Source organism: Labeo rohita, chromosome 24, assembly GCF_022985175.1.
Source record: "Labeo rohita strain BAU-BD-2019 chromosome 24, IGBB_LRoh.1.0, whole genome shotgun sequence".
NCBI classification, from domain to species: domain Eukaryota; kingdom Metazoa; phylum Chordata; class Actinopteri; order Cypriniformes; family Cyprinidae; genus Labeo; species Labeo rohita.
Window position 1 is genome coordinate 28,732,365 of NC_066892.1, and position 22,273 is coordinate 28,754,637.

The following is a 22,273-nucleotide window of genomic DNA, read 5'->3' on the forward strand; positions in this document are numbered from 1 at the left end:
CCATATATCTAGTTCATCATAATCAGCCGATCTTGTGAAATGGAAGTTAAGGCGTACTGTTTTAACAATTACTTTAAAAGCTCTCCTATTAAGAAGAACTAGAAAAAAAGTCCATCACTTAAAATTTTAATTGCAACATTTCCAAAAAAAATTATGGCAGGTTTAGCATGGGATAATCATCAATTCTGTCATTTGTCATAGCACAGTGTTCACATCTACAGCATGAACATGTGAAACAAAAATGACTCTTTATGCTGGGGAAAAGATCAAAAATCTAAAATGGACTGTGAGCAGTGGTTTATATGACTGAATGATGTCCCACCAAAGGCCAGTGGAGTGTCATAAATGCGAGAGTACTGTATATCACCGTGGCCGTGGGCTTTAGTAGCAAACGCAGCTGTGTTCCTGCCTGTTTAATCATTTCTGTTGGTGCTATATCTGCTTACAAAGGCTTTGTCCTTTGTGTGTGTGTGTGTGTGTGTGTGTGTACAGTGTGTGCAGCATGGGCTGTGTGTGTGTGTTGAGAACTTGTGTGCAATTTAAAGGGACAGTTCTGTTAAAAAAAATACACGATTATGATTACAATGTAAAATATACAGAACATATAGCTAATTTTCAGTTGTGTGTAGTATTTGTAGTTTGTTTTATATTTGAACCTAAGTTGTAAAGTACTGAACTGCATTCAAGTTCAATGTTTTTCTTGCAAATGGGCATTTCTGACTGTAAAGGAAACATTTGGAAACAACAGAAATGATATTGTCTAAATTAAACGATTTAAATAAATTAAAATGACAGCATTATTTGTGCTTTCATTCGAAGAGTTTGTGGTCTAGTTTGCTTTGGTTTTATTGCTAGCAGCAGCCCATAAAATGTCTTGCATTACTTTTTATATTAATTATTTACCTGGGTGTAATGTTTAGTTAATTATTAACTATTATTAATGTATATTAAAACAATATCCTGTAGTTGTGCATTGATTTATTTAATTAAAACAGACTGAAATCGTTTTCTAAATAATAATAGTTAAAAAAAAAATCATTGGCCTATAGTGGCCTATAGCTATAAATGATTTGACACAGGTTTTTTTTTTTTTTTTCTAATCAGCAAATGTTGAGCAACTTTTCAGGTTTTATTTCAATTACAACATTCATTTACACTTTTATGCAGCAGCAGATCAGCCAAAGGTCAGTCTGCAGATAAGACCTGAGGAAAACCACTCTAGTTTTCCAAGAAACTGATCCTGTTGATGAAAAATAACAAGCATACAATGTACGAGATCAAAATGACAACACTTTCATTTCTCAACTGTTGCATGGACATAAAAAGTGTCACATGTACAAAAGGAGACACGTGGTGGCGCCCTCTGCTGCCAGCGGCATATGTTTGCAAGATTTAGGAGTTAATAAGTGGCACCGCTAGAGCAAATCTACTCTGATTGAAGGCCTCGGAGAGCAAAGGCCTACTGGCGGCGGCAATGCGCTCGATTCGCTACTTTTGTTTTTGCACTTTGGACGAACGCCGCTTCATTTAGCTCCAAAGCCATCTGATAAATTTAGTATTTTAACCGAGATCCTATTTAGACAGAAAACAGCTAATAAGTCGAGCTCGCCGGACTGAACGGAATTTGCGATTTTCCACCGAGTGTGGAATCTGCCGAGCTGAACTCCGCGCTGCCCTAGCATGCGTGCTACTTCCTTGTTAGTGAGTCGGTGTGAGAGGGCGACAAGAAGTTTCAGCCCCGCATAAGTATGTGTGGATTTAGCTAACGTTTTCGATGGGATTTTCCCTTTGGAATCCTCGCCAGGCGCAACCACTGAGGCGTTTTTTAACTCAGCACCGGGAGGACAACGCGAGCCGAGCCATGGAGGCGGATTTAACGGCTGTTGTGAGGCTGATTTGCTAAGTTAGCACAGGCTGGCTAACACCATCTTTTCATCATATGCGCGGAACTGGATTACAACTCGAGGCTTTTATTGACTTCTCCGAGGCTTTTTAGGGATTTATCCGATCGATGTGCGTTGGGATGCTTGGATGCGATGGAATAGGTGTGATCTGGATGCGAACGGTGGCTGTGTGAACGCACAGACGCTAGCGGTGCTAGAACAGCGCTTAAAGTGGGTTTCAAATGTTTTGCTTTGTTTGCCGGGGACTGAGACACGAGCGATAAAAGTGGGATATTAAATGCCGAACCCGGAGATCATTCCCCGCGAGGGCCGGGGGAGAAGCCCGCCGCCACAAAGGAGTCAGAGGGAGGCGAGACGGAGCAAGAGCCGCCGAGAGAGGCACCGGGAAAAGGGGCGATCTTCGTCCTCCTCCTCCCGGAGGAAGAAACACAAGCACGCCAGGGACAAGCAGCAGCAGCAGCAGTCGTGGCAACAGCAGGACGTGGTTTACGACGGGGATGTTCGGACTTTAGTGGAGTACGACGACGTGAGCTCGCAGTCCGAGCGCTTCTCCGGCAGCCCGTCGCCCAGAACCGACACGCTGTCCGTGGACCGGCTGAGCGAAGCCGAGCTCCAGGACTCGAGCTACGGCGGCGCTTCCACGCCGGGCAGGCGGGAGCACAACTCCTCCTCCTCCTCCTCTCGGAGGAAGGACGGAGCCGGCGGCGGATCGGCGGAGAAGGGGCGCCCGGAGAAGGAGATGAAGAGGAACCGGTCCAGCCGGGAGCGGGACGCGGCGTTCAAGTCCCGCAGCGGCGTGAGGAATCACGACAGCAACGGCAGGAAGCCTTCGTCCGCGGCCCAGGCGGACAAAAAGGAGTCGAAGCGACACAAAAGCAAGTCCAAATCCGACAAGGACCCTCCTTCCGCCTATAGGGAACCGCCGCAGGCTTATAGGGACGACCGGGAGGAGCTCAGGGCCTACTGGAGGAGCAGTCCGAGCTTCAAAGCGGCGGATAGTCCCTACGGGACGTCTTATTCCTATGGATACCAGTCTCCTAACACAAACTACCCGTTTATTTCCAGGAGGAGCCCCAGGAGGCTCTCTCCGAGCTCGACCTACTACGGTCGGGATTCAGAGCTGTACGGTGCCTATAACGCTTCCAAGTCGCCGAGTTCGTACTCGAGTAGTAAGAGGAAGCGCTCCCCGTCCAGCCCGTACTGGCGCAGGTCTCCGAGCTACGGCCGACACAGTCCCTACGAGCAGGGCGAGTTCACCTCCAGTCCGTACGGCCAGCGCAGGCGCTCCAGGAGCCCCTACAGAAAGTCCCTGAGCCCCAGTCCGGACGTCAGGTAAGAAAGGGTCACGCTTATTTGGGTCTGTCTGTGTGCTGAGCGTGGGTTAGTAACGATTACTGGCGTTGTAAATACAACACGTGACTCGAATTGTTGTTTGAAGTCGGTTCACACAACCGCTGTGAGCGAATCGACTCGAGCGATACGCGAGTCATCGACTCGTTAGTTTGAACAGAGAACCGACTCGTCCGGTTCATTTGTCGAAACGAGCCGAGAAATCGAGTGTTTGACCCATACATGGCGAATTTGAGCAGAGTACCGACTCTTTCGATTATAAGCCGAGAATCGATTAAAGCAAACTACGTATTTGATTTGTAGGGTTTAAAAGTATTTACTTTGACTTAATAATAACGGAAATAAACATAAAACATACTTAATATTAATGCCTTGGATTTATAGTAAAAAGGGGAAAAAAAAATACAAAACTGAATTGTTTTAATAAATAGCATTTTATACAATGCTCAAACCTTTTCAGATAATCAGTGTAAATGAAGCTTAGTATTGCTTAGTGTAAATGCAGATTATATTTATTGTCCAAGTGACTATTTCATTTGAGTTGCATTTGTCTTTTTTTTTTTTTTTTTTTTTTTTTTTTTTTTTTTTTAGGACCTCTTATAATTCTTTTTGTGTAAAGGTTTACATTACAAATCCATACTATGGTAACCGTTTTCTGCCACTACTATAATCAAAAAATAAATTAAAATTAAATAAAACTACTTACACTGTTAAACAAAGATTTGTTGTTATTATTACAACATTAGTTGGTTAACAAACTAGTACAGATGAAGAGTTCAGATGCAAAAGTCCATCTGTCGTTTTTCTTTAAAATAAGCATTTTTATCCGGCTCCGATGTATAGGTTTCTACCTAACTACTGGTACTTGTGATTGGTCTGAGACTGGGATTTAGCGAGTTTGAAGTAAACGTATTTGATGGATGTAGACTGTGTGTTGAGAGCATTCACTCAGGATCATCATCTTATTTCTGACCGAGGTGGCTTTTAGAGGGTTTTGCATTTGAACTCTTCAAATGGTATTTTGGTAAAGAATTCTGTACAGAACACCGGTTTTTCCTATTAAAATTCATACTGGCTGTAATGTAAATCTGAAATAAGAACGTCACAATCAGTAGAAATGTTATTGTGCTATTATTTTCTGGCATTTGTAAAGAATTTGCTTTTATTTTAGTAACAGTCAGCACAAGAGTATAAAAGACTTTTGATTTTAATTGTTTGACCTTAAAATAGTCTTTCCACCCACTGTTGACTCTTTCCACACTCTGTGAAGAATGAGGCACACACGCGTTGCGTGTTGGCTGAGCTCACGTGAATCACAGGCTTTATAACCGGAGTCGAGCGGCCCCTTGGCTTAAGCAACACACTGGAGGCTGAAGCCTTAGACTTTACGACATGTTAGCATCTGCTTTCCACCTTATGAGTTAAAACTGTAAGTCATAAGTGAGTCAGTGAGTTTTATAAAGGGCTCAGTCAGTTGTTGTATTAGGCATAATGATGTCTGTCATTATAAAGCAGATAAGTGTAATCTCAGTTTGAGAAGCAAATTGTGTACATTTTCATTGGCTGATTCAGTCATTATGTGGCTTCATCCGCTTTGCTGTCAGATGATTGCACAACCAAATATCAGGGACAGCGACCATAAACTGGGTTATTTTCTTTTAGCTTTTGTTAATGGTAAATTCTACAAGTGTTTCCGCATTAAGTGCTGTTTGTTGAGGATGAAGGCAACTCATTTGCCATTCCTTTTTGCAAATGCCTGTTTGATGATTTTAAGCAGCCGTGTTGTTTGTTTCTTCATTCAGTTCCATCTTTCCTTTTAGCAGTTAATGACTCTTTAAATGCTTGCATTGTAACAAGGTTAAAAGCCTTTGTAAGTGGTTTCAAGTACAGGAAATCAAAGTTTATCTGATCTCTGCGTTTGAACATTGTCTTAGACTAAAGACACCATCAGTTTAATGTCTTATGGTTTCTATTTTGAGAGATGGTGGGGAGAAACTGATTATTGTAGCACTGCAGTAAACGACAGTCATTTGCCACTTGTTTTTTATTCTTCACTGAATAAATAGTCAACCCAAAATTATATTTCTGTTTAAAGTTTACTTGTGCTCACAACATATACACCACCATTCATAAGTTTGGGGTCAGTAAGATTTCTGAAAGAGTCTCTTCTACTCACCAAGGCTGTATTTGTTTGATTAAAATTACGTTTGAAACTGTGATATATTATTAGAAATTCAAATGACTGTTTTCTATGTGAATATCTGGTAAAATGTAATTAATTTCTGTGATCAAAGCTTAATTTTCAGCATCATTATTCCAGTCTTCAGTGTCACATGATCCTTCAGAAATCATTCTAATTTGCCGATTTGCTGAGGTTCATGTATTTCTTTACTGTCACTTTTGATTTAATTTAATGCATTCTTACTTTATTAAAATAATTAATTTCTTTAAAACAAAATAAAAAGCATACTAACTTCAGACTTTTGAATGGTAGTGCAAAATGGGATTGTTACAATTGCTCTTTTCTGCACAGTCAAAACAAACAGTAACCACAGTCTTTCAAGCTCCAAATATAGTAAAATTAGATGAATAAAATGAGTCAGTAAGACTCGTTAACCATATTGTCAGACTTCTGGAGCCATATGATAGCTGTGTGTGGGACACAGACCAAAGCATGAAGGGGTTTTCACAGTGACATCCAGATATCAGTCATTCTCAATGAGATTTCTCAATGTCCGCTTACACAGCTTTATAGAAATGAGCAATGACAGTGCAGACAGATCTGTTGCTTGATACACCTAATCGCTGAAATCATTATTGTAGTAGTCATCCTGTCCACTTAGCTCTCAAATTTCATTTCCACATTTTTAAACCTTATGCATCTTGAATGGTTAAGACACAACAACCAATGATGTCTAATGTGCTGCAGCACATCTTAAGGCATTGAACTTGTGCATACATGAGCGAGATACATAAATGTGCGCTGCATTGATGGTGTTTAGATACTCAAGTCAGGTGGATTCTGACTGGCTGCCAATTAGAGCTGCATGATTAATCATCAAAAGATTGTGATTCAAACACCCGTGCAATCTTATTTCTTAATGTCAGTGATCCGTCATCTATTAAACTTTTGACAAGGACAATCAAGCAAACATTTAAAGCACTGATTCATTCAGTAATGAAACAAGTGAAGTCTGTATGAGTGAGTCATTGAATCATTCACTTGAGATTCATTCAGAAGAGCTGATTTTTCCAGTAATGAAACAAATGAAGTCTTTAAGTGAGTCATTGAATTGTTCACACAAGAGATTAATTCAAAAATGCAGATTCATCCAGTAATGAAACAAGTGAAGTCCTTGAGTGAGTCATTGAATCATTCACTTGAGATTCATTAAAAATGCAGATTAATCCAGTAGTGAAACAAGTGAGGTCTTTATGAGTGAGTCATTCTCAAGATTCATTCAGAAGTGTTTCATTAATGGAAGAAATCAACAAGTCTTTATGAGTGAGTCATTGAATCATTACCTCGAGACATTTACTAAAAAAATGCAGATTCATCTAGTAATGAAACAAGTGAAGTCTTTGAGTGTGTTTCTAAAATTAATTTTTAAAATTACTTTATTTAAATTGGATATTTTTTAAATAGACTGCAGCAATTAACATTTTGTCGGAACCTCTAGTAAATTACACAATGCTGTTTAGTTATCTGTCAAAAAAAGAAATAATTTTCAGTTTCTCTAGAAATTTGTTTATTGTTCATCAGCTGGAAAAAAGCTTTGTAAAAGTTATTCCAATTATATTTTTCCTTTGACTTCAATGACTCTATTCCTGACACAAAGCTATCACATGACTTCAGAAGACTTGTCATATAGTGCACATCGCATATACTCCTTTCTTATTTATCCTTTTTTATTATGCATTTGTCATTTTTGGAGCTTGTGCTCTGCTGTTCTCCCCCTGTTCTCTGCTGTTTTCATTGTATCCAAAAGGTCAAATGGAATCTCTCATTTTGTCTTCATACGTTATAGAGATTTACATTAATTCATTCTACTCTCGCTTTCAGGCGGACTGTAAAATCCCGCAGCAGGAGCCCGTACCAGTCCTCGCGTCATTCTCGCTCGCGCAGCCGCCACCGCCACTCTCGGTCCCGCAGCCGACCCTCCAGTCTGTCCCCCAGCACGCTGACCCTCAAGAGCAGCCTGGCCGCCGAGCTCAGCAAGCAGAAGAAAGCTAAGGCCGCCGAAGCCGCCCGCGTCAAAAACTCCAGCAACGCCTCCACCCCGACCAAGGGCTCCTCATCCTCCTCCAGCGCGCCCCAGCCCAGCCCCGTCACCAACCACACAACCAAGAAGACCAGACCACCCTCACCTCCACCTGTGTCAGAGAAAGGCCCCAGAACCCCAGTGTCCAGTCAGCCACAGTCTCCTGTGGATCGACCTGCCAAGAGGATCTCAGATCCCGCGCAGGCCAGCAGAGAAGCCAAGGCAAAGGAGGATAAAAAGAAAGGAGGACAGTCCATGCAAGTTAAAGACAAGGAGCGAGAGAAAGCAGCTGCTCCAGCTGTAGCCTCTCTTCCACTGGCAGCCAACAACCTGGATCATCTGGATGGAAGCGACAGGTTTGTTTTCCACATTGATCTTTAAAAAAAAACTATATATAATACATTTCACTCATTATTTAATAGTTTACCAGAGCTTCTGCGGCTTTTATGAAGGTTAATTTGTGACCCGGGACCACAAAACCAGTCATAAGGATTATTTTGAAATTGATTTTATTGATTAAATAAGAATAAATAAGCTTTCCATTGTTGTATGGTTTGTTGGGATAGGATAATATTTGGTCGAGATGTAACTATTTAAAACTCTGGAATCTGAGGGTGCACAAAAATCTAAATATTGAGAAAATCACCTTTAAATTTGTCCAGATGAAGTTTTTAGCAATGCATATTACTAATCTAAAATTTAATTTTGGTATATTTATGGTAAGAAATGTACAAAATATCTTCATGGAACATGAGCTTAATATCCTAATGATTTTTGGCATGAAAGAAAAATTGATAAGTTTGACGCATACAATGAATTGTTGGCTGTTACTACAAATATGCCTGTGCTATTTACGACTGGTTTTGTGGGCCAGGGTCGCATTTAAGACTTTTTAAAGATCTCTTTAAGGCAAAGTGAAAAATTCAAGGACTAAGGGGGCATAGTACGTCAGTATACAGTAGTCAACATTTGAAGTGGAGTAAAACCTTTTACCAAAGTTGTCCTAAAACCAAAACAATACCTGTTCTTGTCTTAGGACAACTGTAAACCTTTTGATCCACTTCAGATGTTGACTACTATGTTCTGTAAATTTATAGAGAGCCATTTTTTTTCTTTTTAACAATAGTTCCCAACAGATCTGTTACTTTAATTTATTTTTGTCCAGTGTAAATGTCTGAAGATTCTTAAATTCTTATACTGAGAAATAAATAAATCAATTGGTCAAAATATTTAATTTTACGAGTTTGATTAAAAGAACCAAAAATTGCCTTAATTTAATGGAAAAATATGTTTTCGTTCCTCATTGACAGATATTTGTTCTTGTTTTAAGCATGAACTCACTTCATTTTGTTCAATTTCTCAGAAAACAAGACTTCATATGTTCATTTTGCATTTCAAGGAAATGTATCTTGATGTTTAACCCAGAAAACAAGACAAAAATACTGTGGAGGACTTAATTTTTTTTGCAGTGCATGCAGTATATAATGCCATGACTTTAAGACTTTCTGACCTGGGGCCAGTTGCATAAACTTAGCCTCTATGTTAAGACAGTGTCTTAAGAACTATTTTGACCAACTAGCAGTTAACTAAGGGGTAATCAATCATATATTTTGGATTCAACTTAGACTCATCGAAGTTTTTGTGTAACCGAATTTTACAAATTTTGACCAGTCTTATAGAAAGAAATTAGATGACTAACTTTTAAGACTAGTCTAAACCTTTTATGCAACTGGCCCCTGATTTAAGACCTTTTTAAGTTCTTAATTTTTGGAGGAGTGATTTGAGACTTCATAAGTCCCTGTCCACACTTTGTTGGATTGTGCTTTTTTCTTTATTATTAGGGGTTCAAGTGTGTAGCGCTCAAACTCTATTGTAATTGTTAGAATGGCCAAGGATCCGCAATCTCCACGTAAAACAGATCGTGAAGACCAAATTGTAAGTCGTAGAGACTTGAAACTTGGAGGGATGGTAGTACTCACACAGTCTACAATGTGACCGAAGCTCGCCCCGATTGGCCTGACGGGGGCGCTACAAAAGTATGAAAGTGCTCATCATTCCTAAAGAGTCAGTCACAGACTTAGGTGTCTTATGTCATTGGAATCCTTGGCTCACACCGGACAAAACACACACCTCAGATTCAGTCGTGAGCCTAACCAGGGCAGGAAGATTCTGTGGAGAATGAATATCAATAATTAACAACAACTTTTGACTCACTGTCACTGGCATGACAACGTTCAAAAAGAGGTAGCGCCACTTTTACCAAAATGGCTATAACTATTGAATGCAATGAGATATCTCAGCCAAACTCCGAACACTTATGTAAGAGCACAATCTGAGGTTACGGGGAAAAAATTGTGGAGCTTGGCCACTTGGTGGCGCTATAAGTAGGGGAAAACATAAAAATGGCTATAACAACGCAACCATTCATCCTATCAACATGAAAATTGCTGTGCGTGGTCTTGGACCAAAGTGTCACAAGTGTCTATAAGGACATTTGCATATCTCAAAAAAAAAAAAAAAATCCTGCCATTGGCCAATGATTGTGGGCACCTATTAGACAAAGTTAACGGAGGCCCCAAAGGTCTGTGAGAAATTTGAAAGAAATCAGCCACTGGGGGGCTATATTGCATTTTTCAAGGTCGTAAACGAGTGTACATTACGTGTTTTTTTTGCACACACATGCAGTATTTGTATCATGTGATAGAACTCCTCATTCTGGACAACCTTGTCTCTAGAACCACTGCTGTCAATCAAATCGTTTGTTAAATGATTGAGATGATGTGTTAAAAAAAAAAAAAAGTTACTTTTGCAAGTTAGTCCTAGGTTTATTTAACAGTCATAAACATTTAAAAAAAATAATACTGTATTTCTGTGGTAAATTGCATAGATTTGCCAAAAATCCAATTTTTATAAATCATGGATTTAGGTGGTTATAGACTTGCTGCATGGTCTTTTATTTCCAAATGTGCTTAAATGCCTTAAAGTGCTTTAGCCCTGGTAAATAGTTCCACTGATGGCTTCCTTTTTTCAATATGAGTAGCTTGAAGGACTCTTCAGCAACCGCAGGGAAGAAGAAACCCGAAAGGAAAGCCCGTCACCTCCTCGCAGACCTCCCTCTTCCTCCAGAGCTCCCGGGCGTCACCCCTGGTTCGCCCCACAGCCCGCCTGATGACAAAAAGACGCCCACTCCACGGAAGAGACCAAAGTATGTTCTCAAACAATCCTTCCTTGGATTTACTCTGGTTAGCCACATTAAACATCATCTGTGGTTGTATTGCAGAATATGTGGTCCACGCTTCGGAGAGATCAAGGAGACGGAGATCGACTGGGGAAAGCGGTGCGTCGACAAGTTTGAAATCATTGGGATCACTGGAGAAGGTACTTATGGGCAGGTGTACAAAGCCAAGGACAAAGACACCGGTAAGATGTTCTCAAATGTCTGTGATAATAGAATTGTAGTCTGCTTGAGTACCTCAATTTGTCTGCTAATGCATTCAGAGACCATTAATCACTTAGTGTATCTACTCCATCTTTCTGGTCTTGCTTATTCAGCTGAGTTGGTGGCTCTAAAGAAGGTCCGTTTGGACAATGAGAAGGAGGGCTTCCCCATCACGGCCATCAGGGAGATCAAAATCTTGCGGCAGCTCAACCATAAGAGCATCATCAACATGAAGGAGATAGTCACTGACAAAGAAGACGCGTTAGACTTCAAGAACGACAAAGGTATCACATGGAGATGGTCCTTTGTTTTGGCTCTTAGAGGTTCTCATCTTCGTTTTGTTGTGGTAACTGTGTTTTCCTCTCACAGGGGCATTTTACCTGGTGTTTGAGTACATGGACCACGATTTGATGGGCCTCCTGGAGTCAGGCCTTGTGCACTTCAACGAGAGCCACATCAAGTCTTTCATGAGGCAGCTGCTAGAAGGACTGGATTACTGCCACAAGAAGAACTTCCTGCACAGGGATATCAAGTGCTCCAACATTCTGCTCAATAACAAGTCAGTGCATATGAGTCACAGTTTCATATTTGGTTTGTTTTGGTTTGTTTTGGGTCTGGGATCATTTCACAAGATATTGTGAACCCTGGACCCCTATAAAACAATCCAGATTTTCCAAAAAAAAAAAAAAATCTAAACCAATAGGCTATCTTCAAGTGCAAAGTGCAATCAATCAATAAATAAATAAATATAATTTTTTTTTTTTTTTTTTAACACTTAGCTTTAAATTATAGTTTAGGCCATTATTGTTTGTTGAGAGTTTGTAAAAAAACAGGGTTTGTACAATGTGCTTAAAGTGCTTGAGGTACTTGAATTTGACTTTTTGAAATAAAATTTTAAATTTTAAAAATTAAACATGGTTGAAGATGTGAAAAGAGGAACAGATGAACCAAATTAATTGAGTCACATGAACCTCTCTGATTCAACTCGTGTCTTCGATTGTTCATTTTAAGTGTTTCACCAACAAAAAAACAGATAAAATTAAAAGCCATTCATTTTCAAATTTCGACATTGCTTGTAGCGATTTTAAAAAGCACATAGTGATGGGTGAATCTTTTCAAAACTTCCATCGGACTGCATATTGCAAATAATTAGATTCAGATCGGAACTTCGGTGCTGGTTTGCGACTCTTTTGCTTTAGATTGGAACATCAAATTGCGTATCACAAATCACTTGTTTCAGATCAGGACTTAAGAGTGCGTATTGCGAATCTTTTGATTTAGATTGGAACAGGTTTGTGAATCAATTCATGAATTGAATTATTCAATATTTATTTGCAATATGTGATTTGAAGTCCTGTTCTAAATCAGATGGTTTGCTATATGTGAACTTCCAATCTAAGTCAAATGATTTGCAATCCGCAGTCCTGAGCAGAAATTATGGTTTGTGAATCATTATTCAGATCGGGACTTCAGAGCATGGATCATGAATCTTTTGATTTACTTAGGTGCGGGTTAGTGAATCTTTTGCTTTAGATTGGAGCTTCGGTGCAGGTTCGCGAATCTTTTGCTTTAGATCGGCGCTTCGGAGCAGGGATCATGAATCATTTGATTCATGTTGATTCAGGTCAGGACTTTGGTGTGAGTTTGTTTGTTTCAGATCAGGTTTTCAGAACGATTTTGCGAGTCTGTTTTTCAGAATTGTTTTTTTTTTCTTGAACGGTAGAAAAACAAAACAAAGAAAAAAGAAAGTATACACATACCAATCCCCTAAAAGTAAATGTATTAGTATACTTTTGTTTATCTATTTTTTTATTTATTTTTTTTTTAGAATTTAAAATGTAAGACATTGTTTGATAATTGAGATCTCTGATCTATGTGTGTTGTCCTGCAGGGGTCAGATCAAGCTGGCGGATTTCGGATTGGCTCGTCTGTATAACTCTGAAGAGAGGTACGTACCTCCTTTTGCAAAGCCACATCAGCCACACACATTTTGCAACATCCTGACTTGATTCGGCAAGCAGTTATGATTTGTGTAAACTGATCAGAGCAGACTCTGACTTGTCCCGTGCGTTCATTCTCCAGTCGACCGTACACCAATAAAGTGATCACTCTGTGGTACCGCCCACCCGAACTGCTGCTGGGAGAAGAGAGGTACACGCCCGCCATCGACATGTGGAGCTGCGGGTGAGAAAGCACTTCAGAAATGCTCTGCTATTAATAGTCAAATCACACAGATTTTGAAACCTTCCAATTTCACACAGGTGCATTTTGGGAGAGCTTTTCACAAAGAAGCCCATCTTTCAGGCCAACCAGGAGCTGGCGCAGCTAGAGCTCATAAGGTAGGAAAAACTGTCCATGCGTGGTTGGAGATCCAGACTGGATGTTCTCGTTTTAAAGTCTGGAATTTAGCTAACCTATATATTTGTGTCCAATCCAGTCGAATCTGTGGCAGCCCTTGTCCCGCTGTGTGGCCGGACGTGATCAAGCTGCCCTACTTCAACACCATGAAACCAAAGAAACAGTACCGGCGGAGGTTAAGGGAAGAGTTTGCTTTGTGAGTAACAGAAATGAGTGAAACCAGTTTAGTCTGTTTTAAAGGCGTTACAGCTCTACAAACCAAAACTACAAAGAGACAAATCAATACACAGGGTTTCTGCAGGTCTCAGATAGTCCTGGTTTGCTCTTCCACAAATTACATTGCCGCAGAAAGTCTTACATTCATAAAGGGATGCATTAAATGTCAAATGTGTTGCAAAAAAAACTAGTGTTTCTACGACACACTTACTGCAGATCCAAATTCATGTTTTAAGCATAAACTCACTTCATTTAGTTCAGTTTCTCAGCAAAAAGGGAACAAAATCTGTAAAAAGGGAATGGAAACTTATTTCCGCTTTGAATTAAGCTCATTTCTAAGCCTTTTGAAAGAGATTTGTTGTTTTAATCATAAACTAACTTCATTTTGATCCATTTCTCGTAAAACAAGACTTATTTTGTCATAAAATAAAAATAAAAAATGAGAAAAATAAGAAAATAAAATAAAATAATGCACCTTGATTTAAACTTTAGAGATCTGTAGAACAACACAAAAATAAGGACATCACTTTCTTTGTAGTGTGGTCAGAAGCTACAGTAATTTTATTTTTGTAAAATGAATTAAGTAAAGTTTCTACAAACTTTAAAGTGTTGCTAATATAGTACATTTGCATTTAGAGACCAATTGAGTTCCATTCAATTTATTTCTTAAATGTGACCCTGGACAATAAAACCAGTCGTAAGTAGCACGGGTATATTTGTAGCAACAATACATTGAATGGGTCAAACTTTTTTTTTTTTTTTTTTTTTTTTTTTTTTTTTGTCCCTCCCTCTCTTTTATGCCTAAAATCATTAGTATATTTAGTAAAGTTCATGTTCCATGAAGATATTCTGTACATTTCCTACAGTAAATGTAATCAAAAAATGTTTTAATTAGTAATATGCATTGCTAAGAACTTAATTTGGACAACTTTAAAGGTGATTTTTCTCAATATTTAGATTTTATTTTGCACCGTCAGATTCCAGATTTTCAAATGGTTGTATCTCGGCCAAATATTGTCCTATCTTAACAAACATCAACACATCATCATCAATAGAAAGCTTATTAATTCAGCTTTCAGGTGATGCATAAATCTCAATTTCAAAAACCGCAAGTTTTGCATTTACCATCAAAAAAAACCTGCACAAACCCTAATATAGGATGAATATGGATTTTTGTTGGCTTGCTGATAAAGATAGGAAGCTTTTTAGTGCTAATGCAATAAAATGAAGAGGATTTGCAGTAAGTGTGTAATTGATGCATTATCTGTTTTATTATTCTCATGTTGCCACTGAGAATCACAGGAAAAGTCAATTTGTCGCACAAGCATGTCGCCTCATAAACCAGCCAAACAAGCCGTTTTTGTGACAAGATTTAAGGCTGTTCATAAACATCTTCATAACACTTATTTGCTTCTCCCATGATTTTTTATTTATTTATTTTTTTTAAATTGCTAGTGATGTCTGTGCACTGGTAATTTCATCATTGTGGTGTTATGTGTGCGTCAAAATGATTATTATGATTAGACATGATTTGAAAGCACTGTTAGACACGTAAAGAAAGATGTATTTCTTGAACTGTTATAAGCATCAGTGTCGGTGATGTTGTTTGGTGACTGTTCATTTTGATGTTTCAGTATTCCTCTGATGGCCCTGGATTTGTTTGACCATATGCTCGCTTTGGACCCGAGCAAACGCTGCACTGCAGAACAAGCTCTTAAAAGTGACTTCCTCAAAGATGTGGACCCTGCCAAGATGCCCCCACCTGAGTATGATTATTATTATTATTATTATTATTATTATTATTATTAGTATTATTATTATGTTGTTAACTTTTACTTTACATTTTATTTTCATACTGTACCAGATTTTTTTTTTTTGTTTGTTAGTTTTTAAGAGCTATGGTTTTAATTAGTGTACTGAAAGCTTCTGCTAATTGCATTTATTTTTTTTATTCCATGTTGAGGGGAGAAAAATGCAATATAAATAAGTATGAAAAAAATGCAATAAAGTCTGAATTGTAAAACTTAATCTTGCAGTTGCAAGATAAAATGTCTGAAATGTGAGGAAGTTGCAATTAACTTAAAAAAAAAAACAAAAAAAACAATTAATAGCAGGGAAAAAAGTTGGAATGTGAGAAACTCGCAATTGCATGAAAAAATGAATTGTGAGATAGAAAGTTAATTAATTTTGCAATTTTTTTTTTTTTTTCCCTTAAGTAAATAAAACTGTAAAACAGACTTTTTTTTTTGTGCTTTTATTTCGCTCGTTATTTTTAATAATCAGTGCAAATTTAATTTCAGATTCTTAATTTATCTCCGCTTACATTATTTCACCACTGATTCTCTGTACTGTGTTCTGATAGCGTCTCTGTTTGTTCTCGTTCTAGTCTCCCTCTGTGGCAGGACTGCCATGAATTGTGGAGTAAGAAGCGGCGCCGGCAGAAGCAGATGCCGGAGGAGCTGACCGCCCCCAAAGCCCCTCGGAAGGAGCTGGGCCTGGACGACAGCCGCAGCAACACGCCACAGGGCTTCCCTGCCGCTGCAGGACACAAAGGTCCGAGTGCTGCTGCCACTGCAGCTCTGCTGGGTAAGAACTTCATCAGAAATGCTCCAGAAACCTACATCCTCCTATTGTCAGTCATACTGTGTCTGTCACACATTTTAGACATGCACCAGTTACTCTTTTGTCTTGGGTCTGTAAGCAACTACTTATATCACTTTAGTATTACCTTAACATCCACTTAGTAGCATCTTCACAGTAATCCACATCACCCTAGCATCATAGTGGAGGGATTTAGGCATCAGTTTGTAAAGGCTGCAGTGCACTACATTACATTTAAAATGTAAGATGATTTTAAAAGACCAGTGGCCAGATTAAGAAACGGGCACATTAGCATGAGAGCACTGTCTCATAAAAGCAATGTTGGAAGTGTAAAGTTCTGAAAATGCACAAATTATAGAATAAATTAAAAAGATGTAAACGGCTTGTTTCCATTAATGACCAATGCAGTCTTCCGAGTGCAGTGCAAAGTAGTAACTGTCACAGCCATGCCATCACAAAATGAGTTTTGACATGCTTTTCTTCCGTGATAAATAATGGCACAAATAAAAGCAAACTGACTACTGCAAACCTTAGTAATGTCACTTTGCATGATGCATTTAAATACTCTACTGCCATGAATTTTGCATCTGAAAGGAAACGCCCATAAAATAATGTTTTCAGGTGTTCTTTAAAAGTCTTAAATTAAGTTACACTTATTCAATTTAAGGCCATAAAAAGTTTCACGCAAGAAAAACTTAATTATGATTTCAAAAGTTCTTAAATTTGCAGACTAAGACAAATATTGTGATGTAGCTTAATGTCATGATTTAAACTTCAAATAAACATGAAATAAACATGAGCACTGCACTTTGTGCCTTTTGTGCTGCGATTACAGAGAAATCGCTCCATATAATTTCTGCCGCTCCATAAGCGCCACCTGCTGGCAGAGAATACGTTTGCGTTTTCAGTCTGCACATCTGCTGTTTTTGTTTAGACCACTGTGAAAACTGACCCATGTTTTTATGCTGCTAAACAATCAAGACAGTAAAATGTTATTTCATTAGTATTATGATTGATTGACAATTAGTATAATATATATAATTAATTAATATAATAACTTATGCTTTTGACTCATCCATTTTCTTAAAAATAGTTTAAAGGGTGAATTAAGTTTATAAAACTTTTGTTTTTGTAAAATCCTGTATCTAAATCATGCTTTTTACAGTCATTTTACAGTTTAATGTTTCCATGGACATTGCCTTACCGTGCTAATATGGCATTCATTTTATTTTTAGCAGGTCTTAGTCTTTAATTTATCTTAAAGCATATTTTACTGGATGGCAGTACTTCTACCCTGAGGAATTTTGTTTTATTCTGTTTATGCTTTTATAAAGGTTTTTAGCCAAGTAAACTCAAGTTTAGTCTTTAGAGTTTCTTTTGAATCTTTATATTATGATTTGGTTTTCTTTTGATTACCATGAATACAGCAATAGTAGATGGTGTAAAAAGAAACTTCAACAAATGCATTTGCAACAAAGTCAGAAAAATGACTGTATCCATGCCTTTTCATCACCAACTTTTTTCACTCCGTGTCTAAATCCTCGCAGTAGTTCTTTAATGCCAAAAGAGGGGTTTGTGCTGCAAGCGGTTAGTAAATCTGGCCTTGGGCATCATAAACTTGTCGACTTTAATGGTTACAGAGAAAAAATTGGGATTCATATGCTAAATGACTGCGGATCGCATATTAGCATTCTGTTTGGTCATTGCAAAAAATTATCCTCTGACAGTATGGAATCATATTTCAAAGCTTAAAAAAATTCAAATAATTACACAATTGCATCACATGCATGCAATTCTGTTATTCTGTTGTTATTAAAGTGCCAAATAATGATATGAACATGGATGTTATACATGTCTAAAGCATAAAAGTGAACGAGTTAGCAAAAGAGTGGCATCATAGTGTCATATACGTTGCCATTTTGGCTCATTTTGAGTTGGAGTGACTGTCAGGCATGTCCGTAAGTGAATTTTAAGTAACTTAACGGTTCAGTCCAATTTGGTGAACTGGTTCATTCAGTTTACTAAAAAGAACCAGTTCAGAACAAAGTTCAAGAACCGGTGTTGTCCAGCCCTAGTATTAGTCTTGTTGCAGACATGGAAACGGACTTTTGGACTTTTAAACCAGTTTATGAAGTTTAATGTGACCCAGCCCGTTTCTCTTCGAGTCAGATCAGGTTTCAATAATGAGAAAACCATTCAATCTTCTCTTTTTCATCTTTTTCTTCCAGACGCTAAAGCTCCCAACTCACAACTGACTCAAGAACAGTTGGCGGTGCTTCTGAACCTCCTTCAGTCCAAAAGCGCCCCGGTGGGATCGGCCCAGTTCGCCCAGACCATGGGTTCGAAGATGAACCCGGAGACGCTACAGCAGCTGACGCAGGCTTTGCCCCCTGGACCGCTGGAGTCTGAAAGACCCCCAGAACCGCCACCGCCCCCCAAAGTCTCTAAACCCCCTCAGCCGCCTCCTTCAGGGGGCGGAGCGCCACGCACCCCACCCATGCCGAAACCGCCTTCGCCTCCCACCCCGCAACAGTCGGGCAAGAGCGAGGGAGAGGCCTCGGCCGCAGCCACGCAGACCGCCGTCACCATGCTCCTCGCTCAGCTCCTCAAAGTCCAGCAAGGAGAGGTCATAGGGTTTGAGGGGGCTGAGGGTGGTATCCCAAATGCAGCAGGTCCACCTGAGCCACCACCTGAGCCCAGCCCTGTATCTCCAGGTAATAGCATATAATCCTGTCCATCTTGAACTTCTTTAACATGTTGGCTATGTCTGAAATTGCATATTATTGGGTACACTACCAGTCAAATATTTTTGAACAGCATGTGTTTTTTTTTTTTTTTTAATTCTCTTTTGCTTACCAACCCTGCATTTGTTTGATCCAAAATACAACAAAAGCAGTAATATTGTGAAATGTTTACCATTTAAAATAACTGCTTTTGATTTGGATATTTTTTTAAAATGTAATTTATTCCTGTGATCAAAGCTGAATTTTCAGCAGTTACTTCAGTGTCACATGATCCTTCAGAAAACATTCTAATATGCTGATTTGCTGTTCAAGAAACTGTTTTTTTCATTATGGGTTCGCTAATGAGCTGAAACCCTATTGCAGTTGTTAGAATGGTCATGGATCAGTGATATCCACTTAAAACTGAACGTTCAGATCAAGTTGTAGAGACTTGAAACTTGGTGATTTTGTAGGCAGTGTGAGTACTACCATCCCTCCAAGGCTCGCCCCAATTGGCCTGATGAGGGCGCTACAGCGATCAAAAGTACGAAATTGCTCACAACTCATAAACTGCCAGTCGCAAGTGTCTTTTGTATATGCCTGACAAAACATATGCCTTGGATTCAATTGTGAGTCTGGCAAAATTTTCTGGTATTTCTCATTTTACGAAAAACCTATTTTTGTGAACTGGTTTTAGGTTTTTCGCCTGATCGGAACCAAACCAGTGCAGAAAGATTCTCTGGAGAGTGAATATCAATAATTATCAAAAAAAAAGTTGAACTTTCAACTCACCGTTAAACGTCAAAATGCTTGAAGGGGGCAGGGCCACCTTTAGTAAAACGCCTATTACTCCTGAGGGGAACGAGATATCTCTGCCAATCTCTGCATACTTGTGTAAGAGCTCAATCTGAGGTCACAGGAAAAAATTGCGGAGATTGGCCACTTGGTGGTGCTTTAAGAGGGAAAAACATAATGGCTATAACTAGGCAGTTTGTCCTATCAACATGAAAATCACTGTGCACATATAAGGACGTTTTGCATATCTCAAAAAACATAGCTGCCATTGGCTGATGAAGTTTGAGCCCCTATTAGACAAGGTTAACAGAGGCCGATTGGAACGAAACTTGGTGGGCCTGTTTGACTCACGGCCCCAAAGGTCTGTGAGAAATTTGAAAGAAATCCATGGTGGGGGATCATACGATATGTAATATTCATATCGTATGATAGACCTCCTCATTCTGAACAACTTTGCCTCTAAAGCCACTGCTGTCAATCAAACCATTTTTTTTTTTTTTTTTTTTTAAATGATTGAGAAGATGTGAAAAATCTACTTTTGCGAACTAGTCCTAGGTTTTTTGCTCAGTCTGGAAAAAACAGCAGTGCAATTCTGTTGGCTCTTTATGTCAATAATGATCAAAAACATGTTGAAATGTACCCTTTGGGAAGCTATAACGGTGTCATTTAGAAAAGGGGCCTGTCCAGATTTACCCAAAATCCTATAAAGCCTAATGGAAAACTCAAAACTTCACGAAACCTGGTGAGCAATGCAAATTTTTATGGGGATCGAACCACAGCTGGCGCTATATTGTTTTTTTTATTATATTGTTTTTTTGTTATTGATGTATCGTCAACATGTCTAATTGTAGCATTCGCTAATTTTTATTCAAAACCACAATTTCACTTGAATTAATCAGTAGAATCGCCCAGCTTCTCGCCTACTATATAGTAGGGAAGTATGCGATTTGGGACGCAGCCCCTAATAAGCTTTTGCTGTTGTGTTTGTTGCAGTGGCTGAAGGCGGCAGCTCGTCCTCCAGGCCTCTGGAGCCTCTCTCCATTCTCCCACCGGACCAGAGACCCCCAGAACCTCCGGAACCACCTCCCTGCGCAGACCTGGACTACCGGCAGGCCCCCGAGACCAAGCCGGCTCTGCCGTCCTCCGCAGCCCCAGGAGAAGCTCCCAGACCTCCGGAGCCGGACTATCCGCCGCCGCCCAGGCCGACGGAGGGACCCGGGTACGGGGCGGACTTTAGCCGGCCTCCGCCGCCGCCGCCGTTCGGCTACGCAGACAGCTACCTCGGCCACATGATGGGGGGCGGGATGCCCCCTCACCCACCTCTCGCCCCGGAGGCGTTCGCTCACGGGGGCGCGGCCAGCGCGGCCGGCGCAGGAGGCGGCAGCGGCATGGTGTTCAGCGGAGACAAGGACCATCGCTTCGAGTACAATCACAGCCCGCTGCCCGTGGGCCCCGGACCTCCGCCGCCCCCTCCGGGCCAAGCCTGGACTTCGCCATCCCAATCAGGGGCGCCGCTCCCGCTCGGGTACGTTCCCCACGTGAACGCGGCGGCGGCGCTGCGGGGCAGAGGACTCCCTTTTTGACGGGCTCCCGACGAACTCGGAAAAGGAAGACTCTAAAAGACACACGCAGTTGCCCTCAAACCAGCACTAAGCGTCTCAGAAGTCGATTTGTAAGATTTGTAAACGACCCGAGGGCACTCGAGGACACAGCTTGGGTTACAACTGGAGGGACGAACTATTCAGACCATTTCATAGAGCTGTTTTGGTTTTCCCTCCGATTGATTTTTGTAATCTATTCTACTGCTGTCTTTTAAATTAAAACTGTACCTTTTTTGAGTGTGCATTTACCATGCCAGGGTAAGTGTTTTTATGACCTTTAATTGCGTAAGGACAGACTAGTATTACAATGATGTTTTGCACTACTGAATAAAGTAGGTGGAAACAAGCAAAGGTGTGAATGGAGGTAATGTGCTGTATCTGCACACGTAAATGACCAGTAATGTAAGTCGTTTTCTTTTTATTTGGTTTTCTTTCTTTTTTGGACAGTTTTTGTTTTCCTTCCTTCTAATGATTCAACAATTATGGGCTCTGTCGCAAGGGTAAATTCACTGGAGGGGCTTTTAAAGGACTCCAGAGAGACTGGTAGCACTTGAGTGATTGGCCTCGATTGATGAACTGGTGCATCTACTGAATGAGTGAACGGATCAAAGCTGTGTTTCTCACCGGTTCCCCACCAGCTCTTGTCTATAGCCATTGTAAAATTGAAAGAGACGTTTAACTGATTTCAAGGAGATGAGCAACAATGTCTTTTTTTGTATGAAGATGTTTTTTTTCCCCCCCTTTGGCAAATGTTTATTAAAGAAATGCCAATCATGTAACTGCTATTTTTAATTCTTTGTATATTTTTGCATGTCATGTACATCACATATATGCACACTGCAGTTAAGCCGTCCTATCCAAAAACAGAAAATACTTCAATATTGTAAATTTAGTTTTCTAATACATGTTAGTAAAACAAATTCGAACGCAATTGAAGCAGTCTTGTGCAGTATGAAGTTAAATCCACATTAGATACTTTGAAAACAGAAATCAAATCAAATCACTTTTATTTATATACCGCCTT

At 39.7% G+C, this 22,273-nt stretch overlaps 1 protein-coding gene across 1 annotated transcript; it reads left to right on the forward strand.

Moving 5' to 3' along the window:
* Positions 1-1,429: 1,429 nt before the first annotated feature.
* cdk13 (cyclin-dependent kinase 13) lies at positions 1,430-22,033 on the forward strand. The gene is made up of 14 exons (XM_051098402.1): positions 1,430-3,236; positions 7,318-7,872; positions 10,557-10,721; positions 10,797-10,936; positions 11,069-11,239; positions 11,325-11,514; positions 12,847-12,903; positions 13,038-13,139; positions 13,217-13,294; positions 13,393-13,509; positions 15,164-15,295; positions 15,916-16,115; positions 18,359-18,844; positions 20,642-22,033. Exons 1-14 carry the CDS (start codon positions 2,182-2,184, stop codon positions 21,229-21,231), a joined length of 4,038 nt encoding a protein of 1,345 aa, XP_050954359.1. The 5' UTR covers positions 1,430-2,181; the 3' UTR covers positions 21,232-22,033.
* Positions 22,034-22,273: the final 240 nt, after the last annotated feature.

Bases quoted from the DNA above. Each gene is read 5' to 3' on its own strand.
- cdk13 (XM_051098402.1), top strand. From the start codon at position 2,182: ATGCCGAACCCGGAGATCATTCCCCGCGAGGGCCGGGGGAGAAGCCCG. The intron at 10,722-10,796 runs GTATGTTCTCAA...GTTGTATTGCAG, and splicing joins ACTCCACGGAAGAGACCAAA to AATATGTGGTCCACGCTTCG. The intron at 12,904-13,037 runs GTACGTACCTCC...TTCATTCTCCAG, and splicing joins CTGTATAACTCTGAAGAGAG to TCGACCGTACACCAATAAAG.